The sequence below is a fragment of the Nerophis lumbriciformis genome, linkage group LG30 (genome assembly GCF_033978685.3).
Source record: "Nerophis lumbriciformis linkage group LG30, RoL_Nlum_v2.1, whole genome shotgun sequence".
Taxonomy (NCBI): domain Eukaryota; kingdom Metazoa; phylum Chordata; class Actinopteri; order Syngnathiformes; family Syngnathidae; genus Nerophis; species Nerophis lumbriciformis.
Window position 1 is genome coordinate 9,334,680 of NC_084577.2, and position 13,318 is coordinate 9,347,997.

The window sequence follows — 13,318 nt, forward strand, 5'->3', positions numbered from 1 at the left end:
AGTTATAACACTTTTTGATTTGTTATTGAACTTGATGCAAGTTATAACACTTTTTGATTTGTTATTGAACTTGATGCAAGTTATTTTATTTATTATTGAACTTGATGCAAGTTATACCACAGCTGCACAGTTATTTTATTTATTATTGAACTTGATGCAAGTTATACCACAGCTGCACAGTTATTTTATTTATTATTGAACTTGATGCAAGTTATACCACAAGTGCACAGTTATTTTATTTATTATTGAACTTGATGTTATTTTATGTTATTGAGTTTGAATGTATACAACTTGATGTTACTTGATGTTCAATAAATTTGAAAATGTTAAGCTTGGCATTAGCGTTCTGTTAGGCCGATGGGGTCAGGTGGGGCTTGAAAACTCCCTCTTGTCCAAAGTGGGGGATGACAAAAAAAGTTTGAGAACCACTGCCCTAATGTGTTGCACTTAGTCTTTGTTAGATCCTCCATTTTTTTTGTAAAATTTCTGTATCTTTTTATTTATTTTTCTAGGAAATGAAGTGCAAGCCAGGACACCGTGGAGCGGCTCTCGTAAGCAGGCTATATTGTGTTTATTCTGCATATGAGGTCTCAAATTTTAAAGGCATGAAGTCCACTGGCAAGGTTACACTTGCAAAAAAGTCGAACTGTACCAAAAGCCTTGTCTTTAAAGAATGACTGAGTCAATCAATAATTTGTTGTTGTTGTTGTTCGGAATGTTCTTTGACCAGAAGCAATGATTCTTCAGGTACCACAAGAGAACATTTGAAATGGATCCATTAATGACTATGATGGTGTATACATTACAGTATATTGGCTTTGACTTATGTAGAAATATAACATTTTCATTTTATACACCAAATTTGTCCAAAGAGTGGCCATGGCCATTTTCTGCCTGCATCTCATTTTTAATTGACTGTCAATATATTGTAAAAATTTAACAAATTATTATTTTATGAGCTATTTTATTAGATATTACACTAATTTGCTTTGTCACCTGTAACATGCAGATGAGGCTTAGCATATATTGACTTACATTAGATAGATTTTAGCATCTTTAATGTACAAAATGGCTTTCTATATCCTTTGAATTTTCTGTATGCGGTTAAAGGACGCCCATGTGTTAGCCCTTATAACATACATTTTAGTCAGAAATCCTCAGTATTTCTTACACTATATGTCAAGTTACTAAGATAATGCATACAGCCCAATGGGTATGACGTCTACAAATCATTATTATTGCCTTTTTGATGGATACAGTTTCCGGCATATAGAATTGACAATCAAAGTACAGTACACAATTTCCTTATTTAAAATACTAGAGTTTTAGGTGCGCTGGCAGGAAACTACACAAAAAAAAGAAAATGCAGCAAAACAAGGAGTACAATGGGAGATATAACCAAAATAAGAGCACAAGGACAGAAAATGATACAGAACACAGGAAAAACAACAGCGTGTGGCGATGTGAGTCAGCCAGTCCAACTGTATGGGTGTCGAGTCTGTCGACAAAAACAGAACATATTTGTAATATCGCACATCTTTGACATTAGTAGTATTTTTAGAAAAAAAAAAAAGTGTTCTACTTTGTCTCTGCAAAAAAGAAGCTAATTGTGTGATATCAGTTATTTTTAATCAGTTCATAGGTGATGTTTTGTCCAAGTATTCTCATTGTTTAACAATAATATTTTAATGATGAGATTAGGAAGATAAACAAGTGTGTTACTGTATCCAGACAAAGAAAAATAGGAAATTAACTAATTTGAAGTTGTTGTTGTTTTTTACTTTAACAGCTATTGTGATCTTGGTATTAATAGCTCTTTCAACTTGACATGACTTTTGCAGATTGCTGGACTCCTTGGTTTGATAGAGACAACCCCTCTGGTACTGGGGACTATGAGACTCTTAAGAACCTGTACAAGGAAAATCCAAATAAAATCTGCAAAGCACCCATTGATATTGAAGTCCAAACTACATCTGGGTTAAGCATGGATTCAACAGGCGATGTGGTTGCTGTGTAAGTACTAGCTGTTCTTTATGGAAGGGGGAGCATCTTGTACCTACAAAAAATGTTTACATTTATGGAACTGCAACCATTGTACAAAAGCTTTATAGTCTACGTAGTTAAGGTATACAACAAATTTACCAGAGGCAATTAGACAAAAGTATACAATAGCATATGAAAACAGAAAAATCTGAACATAAATATGCACACATGGAGGAAATCCGTGTCAATTAATTACCGTTGATTCAAAAAACCTTTATTAATACCGATTCTACTGATGTCTTTAGCCAAATATGTGCAAGCAATGAATAGTTTCGGTTATGTTGTAAACAGCGTAACTTAATACCAGTCAGCCAGTCTGATGGGCGTTAAATTAAACAGGTTATACTGTATTTAGGTTTGTTGAACGCCTGCTCACTCATTAAGTGTGAAATTACACAAGCAAGATTGTTTTATGTGAGCTGCCTATTTCAGAAAATATTATTTCCCAGCAAGCCAATCTAAGTTTCAAATACTCAACATACATTGTCAAACGAGAATGATTTTTGGTTAGTTGCTTAAGTAACATAAGGTTCAGGGCATGAACCCTGCAGATGTTTTGCAACATCGTACAACTTAACTTGTATTTATTAAAATCCCATTAACTTTGCGCTAGCTTTTGTTTAACAGATCTATAAACACCTCATAGACATACTTGCCAACCCTCCCGATTTTCCCAGGAGACTCCCGAATTTCAGTGCCCCTCCCGAAAATCTCCCGGAGCAACCAATCTCCCGAATTTCTCCCGATTTCTGCCCGGACAACAGCATTGGGGGCGTGCCTTGAAGGCACTGCCTTTAGCGTCCTCTACAACCTGTGGTCACGTCCGCTTTTCCTCCGTACAAACAGCGTGCCTTGTCCAGTCACATAATATATGCGGCGTTTACACACACACAAAAGTTGATGCAAGGCATACTTGATAAACAGCCATACAGGTCACACTGAGGGTGGCCGTATAAACAACTTTAACACTGTTACAAATATACGGCACACTATGAACCCACACCAAACAAGAATGACAAACACATTTCCGGAGAACATCCGCACCTTAACACAACATTAACACAACAGAACAAATACCCAAAATCCCTTGCAGCACTAACTCTTCCGGGAACGCTACAATATACACCCCCCACTACCACCAAACCCCGCCCCCCTATCTCCCAAATTCGGAGGTCTCAAAGTTGGTAGGTATGCTCATAGAACGTTACATGCTATCAGTCACTAGCAAAGCCACCGCAGCCAGAATAAGATGTAAGAACTTTACCTACGTACCAATATACAAGAGGAACCAGAAAGTAACATGAAGTTATTACATATTGTAACAAACCATTCAGTAATATCTCCTGGATGCTCTAAACGGGGCTGTTTCATAGAGGGTTTTATTTGAAGGTTCTCTAATATCTCAGTGCTTGGGGCATTTTGAAAAAGGACACCTGAGATCTGTGAAGAATTTACATAACTTGTCTCCTTTAACAATCCCTTCAGCACAATATTAGGGTGGATGCCCCACAATGTTCTCACTGAATTCTGTTCTCTTGCAGAGCTGACACTACCAGTGGGTTCATCTGTAGAAATTCAGACCAGAACACGGGAATGTGCTCTGATTATCGTGTACGTTTTAGATGTCCAGTTGATTACTGCCAGCAAAAAGGTAAGACGGGAATCATTCGAAAAAACAATCATGAAAACTAATACAAATAAAATATGATTTAAACATAATAATGCCCATTGAAGTACTTATGGTTTGCAATATTTCCCATTTTTGTAAACTTGCTTTGGTTGAGCTTTTATACAAAACCCAAAACCAGTGAAGTTGGCACGTTGTGTAAATCGTAAATAAAAACAGAATACAATGATTTGCAAATCCTTTTCAACCTATATTCAATTGAATATATTGCAAAGACAAGATATCTAATGTTGGAACTGAGAAAAAAAATGTTGCTGTAAATATTAGCTCATTTGGAATTTGATACCTGCAACATGTTTCAAAAATACTGGCACAAGTGGCAAAAAAGACTAAGAAAGTTGAGGAATTCTCATCAAACACTTATTTGGAACATCCCAGAGGTGAGCAGGCTAATTGGGAACAGGTAGGTGCCATGATTGGGTATAAAAGCAGCATCCATGAAATGCTCGGTCATTCACAAACAAGGATGGGGCGAGGGTCACTACTTTGTGAACAAATGTGTGAGCAAATTGTCCGACAGTTTAAGAACATTTCTCAACGAGCTATTGCAAGGAATTTAGGGATTTCACCATCTACGGTCCGTAATATCATCAAAAGGTTCAGAGAATCTGGAGAAATCACTGCACGTAACATTGAATGCCCCTGTCTTTCGATCCCTTAGGCGGTACTGCATCAAAAACCGACAGCAGTGTGTAAAGGATATCGCCACGTGGCCAATTAGTTCATAGGTGATCAGTTCATCGGTGATGTTTTGTCCAAGTATTCTCATTGTTAATAATACTTTAATGATGAGATTAGAAAGATAAACAAGTGTGTTACTGTATATGCCGGACAAAGAAAAATAGGAAATTAACTAATTTGAAGTAGGTTGTTTTTTTTTACTTCAACAGCTGTTGTGATCTTGGTATTAACAACTCTTTCAACTTGACATGACTTTTGCAGATTGCTGGACTCCTTGGTTTGATCGAGACAACCCCTCTGGTACTGGAGACTATGAGACTCTTAAGAACCTGTACAAGGAAAATCCAAATAAAATCTGCAAAGCACCCATTGATATTGAAGTCCAAACTACATCTGGGTTAAGCATGGATTCAACAGGCGATGTGGTTGCTGTGTAAGTACTAGCTGTTCTTTATGGAAGGGGATTATCTTGTACCTGCACAAAAATATACATTTATGGAACTGTAACCATTTTACAAAAGCTTTATAGTCTACGTTGTTAAGGTATACAACAAATTTACCAGAGGCAGTTAGATAAAAGTATACAATAGCATATGAAAACAGAAAAATCTGAACAAAAATATGCACACATGGAGGAAATCTGTCAACAAACTACCGTTGATTCAAATAACCTTTATTACCCATTCTACTGATGTCTTTAGCCAAATATGTGCAAGTAATGAACAGTTTCAGTTTCGATTATGTTGACCACAGCGTAAGTTAATGTCAGACTGAGGAGCGTTAAATTAAACAGGTTATACTGTATTTAGGTTTGTTAAACGCCTGCTCACTCATTGAGTGTGAAATTACACAAACAAGATTGTTTTATGTGAGCTGCCTATTTCAGTAAATGTTATTTCCCAGCAAACCAATCTAAGTTTCAAATACTCAACATGCAAATCCCATCAACTTAGCGCTAGCTTCTGTTTAACAGATCCATAAACATCTCATAGAACGTCACATGCTATCAGTCACTAGCAAAGCCACCGCAGCCAGAATAAGATGTAAGAACTTTACTTTCGTACTAATATACGTAAGAAACCAGAAAGTAACATGAAGTTATTACATATTGTAACAAACCATACAGTAATATCTCCCAGATGCTCTAAACAGGGCTGTTTCATAGAGGGTTTTATTTGAGGGTTCTCTAATATCTCAGTGCTTGGGGCATTTTGAAAAAGGACACCTGAGAACAGTTTTAATCTGTGAAGAATTTACACAACTTGTCTCCTTTAACAATCCTTTCAGCACAATATTAGGTTGGATGCCCCACAATGTTCTCACTGAATTCTGTTCTCTTGCAGAGCTGACACTACTAGTGGGTTCATCTGTAGAAATTCAGACCAGAACACGGGAATGTGCTCTGATTATCGTGTACGTTTTAGATGTCCATATGATTACTGCCAGCGCAAAGGTAAGACGGGAAACATTCCTAAAAACAATCATTAAACTAATACAAATATGATTTAAACATAATAATGCCCATTGAAGTACTTATGGTTTGCATTATTTCCCACTTTTCCAAACTTGCTTTGGTTGAACTTTTATACAAAACCAGGAAACCAGTGAAGTTGGCACGTTGTGTAAATAACAGAATACAATGATTTGCAAATCGTTTTCAACCTATATTCAATTGAATACACTTGTTGGAACTGCGAAACTTTTCTTCTTTTTTTTTTGCAAATATTAGCTCATTTGGAATTTGATACATGCAACATGTTTCAAAAAGCTGGCGCAAGTGGCAAAACACACTGAGAAAGTTGAGGAATTCTCATCAAACACTTATTTGGAACATCCCACAGGTGAACAGGCTAATTGAATACCGGTGTGTGCCATGATTGGGTATAAAGGCAGCTTCCATGAAATGCTCAGTCATTCACAAACAAGAATAGGGCGAGGGTCACCACTTTGTGAACAAATGCGTGAGCAAATTGTCCGACAGTTTAAGAACAACATTTCTCAACCAGTTATTGCAAGGCATTTAGGGATTTCACCATCTGTGGTCCGTAATATCATCAAAAGGTTCAGAAAATCTGGAGAAATCACTGCACGTAACATTGAATGCCCGTGACTTTCGATCCCTCAGGCAGTACTGCATTAAAAACCGACATCAGTGTGTAAAGGATATCGCCACATGGGCTCAGGAACACTTCAGAAAACCACTGTCACTAACTACAGTTGGTCGCTACATCTGTAAGTGCAAGTTAAAACTCTACTATGCAAAGCCAACACCATTTATCAACAACACCCAAAAACGCTGGGCCCAAGCTCATCTAAGATGGACTGATGCAAAGTGGAAAAGTGTTCTGTGGTCTGACAAGTTCACATTTCAAATTGTTCTTGGAAACTGTGAACGTTGTGTCCTCCGGACCAAAAGGAGAAAATAACCATCCAGATTGCTACAGGCGCAAAGTTCAAAAGCCAGCATCTGTGATTGTCAGGCTTGTCCCTGACAGTTTGGTCATGTTTTAGTTTTTCCTCTGTGTCTGTCTTTATTTCCTGTTAGCGCTCTTATCTTGTCTTTATTTCCTGCTTGTATCCCTGAGTGTTTTTTCCCCTCAGCTGTGGCTGATTGGCACCGGGCCACACCTGGTGTCAATCAGCCAGCTACTATTTAAATCTGCTTTGTCTTTCAGTCAGTGCTGGATTATTGTCGCTACTACATGTCATTAATACTTGTCGTTGTAGCTGTGTCTACTTCTGTTCACTCTGCTCATGTCATAGTTCCTTCGTGTCACAGTAAGTTTTTTTGTTTCTTGTCCACAGTTAGCCTTTGTGCTAGTTTTTGTTCATAGCCAAGTTTGTTCTCCGCCTGGTGCGCGCCTTTTGTTTGTATCCTTTTGTTTGTTTTTGTTTATAAAACTAAACTAAATACTAAAACATGACCAAACTGTCAGGGACAAGCCTGACAGTGATGGTATGGGGGTGTATTAGTGCCCAAGACATGGGTAACTTACACATCTGTGAAGGTACCATTAACCATTTACACAATGTGCCAACTTCACTGGTTTTGGGTTTTGTAGTTTTATGTTCTCTAGTGACGTCATGTGGCTGTACAATAACATATGTATATTGATACAAGTGTTGTGGAGCAGTTACCATAGCAACACAAATGCAACCATGCTGCCACCGGTACAGGGGTCTGCCAGATTTTAAAAGCTTAAAGGTTCCATTGTCACAATGCAATTTAAATGTGGTACAGAGGAACCCAAGGCCGCAGACGGATGGTGAGTAAAACAGTTCTTTACTGAAGTAAAGAGTACTCACTACAAAAATCCAAACAAGAGATAACAAAAAGCGACAGTGCGAAAAAGAGAAAACAAAATGAGCACAGTGGGGAAAAAAGAACAAAAGCTAATATGCAAAAAGAAGCAGACTTGGGTTGGAGTTGCAAGACGTGCAACCTACCAGACAGCACCAAGCTGGATGGCACTGGGAATAGCCAAGAATGTTAGCATCAAAAACTCCGGAAGCATAGAAGTCTTCGGACAAGAGGAGTGGAATTGCCGAGTGCCATCCAGCTGTCGAGGTGCTGATTAAGTAGTGTCGGGAAGATTGGACACAGCTGTGCACGTCTAACAACTCCGCCCACAGGGAAACACGGGAACTCTAGGAGGAAGACAAAAAGTAAGAGCCAGGTCTGCTGCACCAACAAAGGAAAAGTGAACATTGAAACCACAAGGTGGCAGCAGGCGGTGACATCCATTGAGAACATAGACGTGACTATGCGGATTATATCCCATACATTAATATTATATTACTAATCAGTATGTGTTCTTTTTTCAGGTTAGCTCATCTGATGGTTTTGATCGTCGCCACAAAAGATTTGCATGACAACAAAGTACGCTTTAGATGCCCATGTGAATGAAATGTCAGCAAGCCAAGGTTTTGAATGAACCTTTTATAGCTCTTGATTCACTATAAAAGTATATCTTAGGTACTGTATATGGGTAAACTAAATATATGAAAAATGATTAAAACTTGAATTTACCATCCTCTTTGCCTTGGAAAAATGTATGTTCTTTCTTAATCATCATGTTGTCAAAATCAAATAAAAGTACATATTGCACTGGTCATGGTTTATTTGTTCTGTCAAGGAACGTCACAATGCTACATTTACACTAGGGGTCTTCAAGGTTTCAAGGACACTCAAACTGATAGAGCAATGGAGCGTGGACCACCTACTTGTATATTTTGTATAAAATTGTGTTTTAAATTAGACTGATCTTACAGGTACCTTGTTATTGTGCAATACTTACTTGTCCCTAGTTGTTGGAGGGACACAGGAACACAGGTGGTACTCTGGGGTATGAATGAGTTTCATGCCTTGACAGTGATGTAAATCAAGTTTTAGTAGAAGTCAGATCCTATACTTCAAACTGTTATCTTCTGAATCAGTGTTTCTTAACAACAGGGCCCATTGTTGAGCTGTGAGATTCACCTACATGGCCGCCAAAAATATCTGTTTCTCAGCTGTGGTACGTATGAACTGCAGCAGTACCCAGTTGTAATACACCGCTTGTTTTACACCATCTCAAACAAACAGAAGAATTCTGGAGCTAAAGTCTTAGAGAATTTTTTAAGAGCAAAAATGATGACTAACGTGATGAATCTGTATTTTCATTTGCACTTAAATTTTAGTGAAGAAACATTTTTTTTCTTATCATTTTTGTTTGTTTTGCACGACAATTTCATGTACATTTATTTTTCATCAGTTATTTATGCACTATATTTGGTTCTTACTTATTTTTGCAATCCTGACCTAAGCCTAAACGTATCTGTTAAACAAATAATAGTCTTGTCATGATCCGTTACCCAGGTCATGTTTTGTTTAGTTTGGTATTTCCTTAGTTGTTGGTTAGTTCTGTTTCTGCACCCATGTTTGTTTTCTCAGTTGCCATGGGTGCTGATAATTGTCACCTGACTCTGATTATAATAATAATAATAATGCATTAGATTTACATAGCACTTTTCTATCAACTAGATAATCAAAGCGCTCACAATCACTCCACATTCACACATCGGTGGTGGTAAGCTACATTTGTAGTCACAGCTGCCCTGGAGCAGACTGATAGACTCCTTGATATGATCGAGACAACCCCTTCTTTCAGTGTGAGCGGCATTGGGGGCAAGGGTTTAGTGTCTTGCCCAAGCAGTAATTTGGATGGCTAATCAGAGAGCTATTTATTCCTGCCTCGCGCCACACTCTGCCTGGCAGTCTTGCTTGATTTTCGCAACATTGGTAGTTCCTGTTTTCACCACACTTTTGTATTTTTCCTAGTGTAAGACTTCATCAATGTTGGACCCTGGTGATTATCTTGTTTTTTTGGCTGCACACATGACTAGTGTCTGAGTTTTTGTACACGTTGTCCTGCTTATTGGAATAAATCACCTTTTTACCTGCTCGCTGCTTCCGGAAGTCCTTCTGCATCTTGGGGAAACAACCACCGCAAAACCATGCGACCCCGACGTAACAAATCTTTGTGAAACATGTTTTGATTTCATTTATTACGATTAAAATCAAAAGTTAGATGACTAATTCAGTGTTTAAATTTGGGTGGGGCACCATAGCCCCTCTGTCATGGAAAAGTTGGCACCAGAGGTCAAAAAGGTTAAGACCTCCTGTCTAAAGTCACTCTCAGAAAAAGCTTACTGTTTATCACTTTTGGATATGCCTGACTTTGGGAGTCTTTTGGCCATGGCTCGGTTGTTTGCACCGGAGACCAGCTGCCTGCTCTCTCCCACATTGAAGTCCGTGTGGAGAAACTTTCCATGGCTGCGGAGCTGGCGTTAGGTGTCGGGAAAGAGGGCGGAGTTTGTTCCGTGTTTGCCATTTGGTTGTCATTGGTGATTGGATGAGCATGTATCGGATACTTCGGTCTCCCTGGACAGATTCTCGCTCATCCACATGGACCTTACATCGGCCTTGTGGTGGTGGTGGGCAGCCTTGGACGGAGTTGGCTCTCTTGGTCGATTTGCTGGGTCCGTTTTTGTCTCTGGCCGTGCTGCTCCCACCTCAGCAGATGATAGCGTGGAGCACCACAGAAGCCACCGTTGTGTATGTGGTGAACTGGTGTTTTTCGTTGTTGTTTTTTTACGATTTACTTGTGCTGTATGTACAAATGGCGCCGCTGAAGTGGCAGCTGGTTGCATCATCTGTGTACTTTTTGAATGTCTTAATGTGATTTGTGTTCTTTCACGTTTCACTATTTGCTGTGTTGTTTGCTATCTTATTTTTGTGGACTTTTTGAAACGGCGCTGCAACAACATTTTCCCCCATTGTGGGATGAATAAAGTCCTATCCTATTCTCCGATCTTATCCTAACTATGCAAATTTGTTGGGACAAGTGATGAGTCCCAAACTCATCCAATTTGTTACACCTTAGTTCAAGGCACACCTTCGATGCATTCGAATGGGCGGGGACCTAAAGTCAACAGGTCAAAGGTTTTCAGACGTAATTTTATCTTGTTGACAAAATGGATCATATTCAAAATCAAAGAAGCATATTACAGGCAGAGCCTGCAACAGCTATTTTGGGGGCCTATGTGAACACTGACGCGACGGGGAAAGCTGTTAGCGGGAGTCGATAAAAAGCGGTATTGTTACTGCTGTGCTGTTGCTTGCTACAAATACAACAATAAAGTAGTCGTTATGCAAGGCAAAACGGTTGTCTTTTCTACAAGTGAAGACAGTGTGCATCACAGACGCAGTCAGTGGGTATTGAGGGATGACAATGCACGGAGACGTTCTGCAGCAGAGCAGTTCCGCATCCGTTCTGCATCCAGTGGAAATCCAGGGTAATTCCTCACTTGTTTACTCCTTTTCTTGTTTATCTTAATTTTAGTGATTTTATTGTGTTTTTTTATTTTGTATTCTATCACATACTATAACATTTTTAAAATGTGTTTCAACACTTATTGTATTTATTAAAGGATAATCCAAAAGGCTGAAAATAGGGAACGTACAAATTCCTTGTTTATAAAATCTAAAATACTAAAATCTGTAGACAAAGATTATGTACAAAGAAAAAAACAACAATTATTCTCAACTAGAGAGGAGAATTACAATTTTGGAATAAACATAATCTGAAACATTGGTATTTTTTTGTATTGAATTTCTATCCCAATGAGACAATTGTGACATTTAAACATAGGAATTAAGCTATCATGAATAGATATGAAGAAAGGGTAGAAAATAATAAGCTCTGCTTCATTCTACTCCTTTTTGGACATGCTGAACTGTATAAATGGAATCATGTGATGTTGCTTGATGTAATTTACAAGTCTGAAATAAATAAACCATGACCAGTGTCATCTGTTACCTTTCTCGTTGCCAGGTTCACTGTGGACACACCAGCGTGTGGTTGTTGAGTAGGGCACACCTGCTGCCAATCACAATCATGTCCTTTTTTTAACCGGTCTCGCCATTCAGCAGGCACGGGATCAATGTTCGCGCTCTGGTTTGCTTTATGTGACTACCTTAGATTTGGTATTTATGCCAAACTAAGCTTTGATTGGGCTACCCGTGCGCCTCCAAGCGACACCCTGTTTGTTTTGTCATTTTTGCCTTGCCAACGGAATTAAAATAATCTTACCTGCACGCTGCTTCTGCCGCTTCCTGTCCTCCCACATCCTGGAGAACACAACCATCGCAGACATGCAACCCGTACGTGACAGATTGATTTCGCCACAAGAAGTCTGTTAAGATGCTCGATGATTCAACAAAATTACATCAGTTTTATCTTGTAACGACTTTGAGCGGGTAATCCATGCTATTTAAAAAAAAAATGTGAACACTTTTGGACTACTGCAACTCACTTTATGTTGGAATGAACCAGGCCTCACTCGCTTAATCTCACTTAGTCCAAAATGCTGCTGCTTGCCTTTCAACTGGCACAAAAAACGTGAGCACGTTACCTCTTAATGGGATTGATATTCAAAATTGTAAATGCAACTTTGCCCGAAATGCTCCTTTTAAATGCATATCTGTCTAACTACCTTCAAAAAGTTAGCAAACTCGAGGAAGAGTGAACAACGATCTTGAACCACCCATTCGCCCCTTTTCAAAATCCAAAAAAATGAATGGATGGACGATATGCTGACCTGGTTACAGAGTGTAAGGAATGTAAATCTTTACCCAGTGGAGGTGTGTGCCAGAGGCTTCCTTGGAGAGTCAACCACACGGCTGCTCAGGGACAGACACAAATGTTTTGAGTCAAAAGCTCAGTCATGGAGCCAATTGAGCTCATAAATTTAGGTACCAGGTAATATTTGGTTGATATTCTTACACAGTCTGATCTTGTTGTGTTTATATATTGTTGAATTTGTAGATTAAAAAACATTTGTCTAAAATATTTGTCCTCTAATTTATTCCTGTAATTGTTATTAACAAATTAAAGGCACAATCTTTCAATGATCATTAAACATCTCAAGTAAAACGTACCAACATTTGCAGTATCGTCTACTCCTAGAGAATGTGTGGAAAGCTTTAGGAAAATACATCATCTGATCAACACATTCCTGTCATATATCAACATGCACTGCAACAGGTTTACAATGCATCTTTTTATTTTTTTATTTTTATTTTTTTAATGAATTTATTAATCAATCAACAAAACAATACACAACAATACCACAACAATGCAATCCAATTCCAAAACCAAACCCGTCCCTGCAACACTAAGAACAACAATAAACAGAGCAATTGAGAGCAATTGAGGACACACAAATCCAAATGTAGTGAAACAAAAATGAACATTATCGACAACAGCATTAATATTAGTAACAATTTCAAAATAGCAGTGATTAAAAAAACCTTCATTGATATCATCATTAAAAACATTAATTAAAAATACTAAAAAAAATTGG

At 38.3% G+C, this 13,318-nt stretch overlaps 1 protein-coding gene across 1 annotated transcript; it reads left to right on the forward strand.

The window, feature by feature from the left end:
• Positions 1–1,900: 1,900 nt before the first annotated feature.
• LOC133572565 (cartilage intermediate layer protein 1-like) lies at positions 1,901–8,420 on the forward strand. The gene is made up of 5 exons (XM_061925380.1): positions 1,901–2,013; positions 3,585–3,694; positions 4,673–4,844; positions 5,755–5,864; positions 8,237–8,420. The coding sequence occupies exons 1-5, from the start codon at positions 1,985–1,987 to the stop codon at positions 8,239–8,241; spliced, it is 426 nt and encodes a 141-aa protein (XP_061781364.1). The 5' UTR covers positions 1,901–1,984; the 3' UTR covers positions 8,242–8,420.
• The last annotated feature ends 4,898 nt before the right edge of the window (positions 8,421–13,318 follow it).

Coding starts and splice junctions, on each gene's coding strand:
- LOC133572565 (XM_061925380.1), top strand. CDS start 1,985: ATGGATTCAACAGGCGATGTGGTTGCTGT. Junction 2,014..3,584: donor ACAGGCGATGTGGTTGCTGT/GTAAGTACTAGC, acceptor GTTCTCTTGCAG/AGCTGACACTACCAGTGGGT. Junction 4,845..5,754: donor ACAGGCGATGTGGTTGCTGT/GTAAGTACTAGC, acceptor GTTCTCTTGCAG/AGCTGACACTACTAGTGGGT.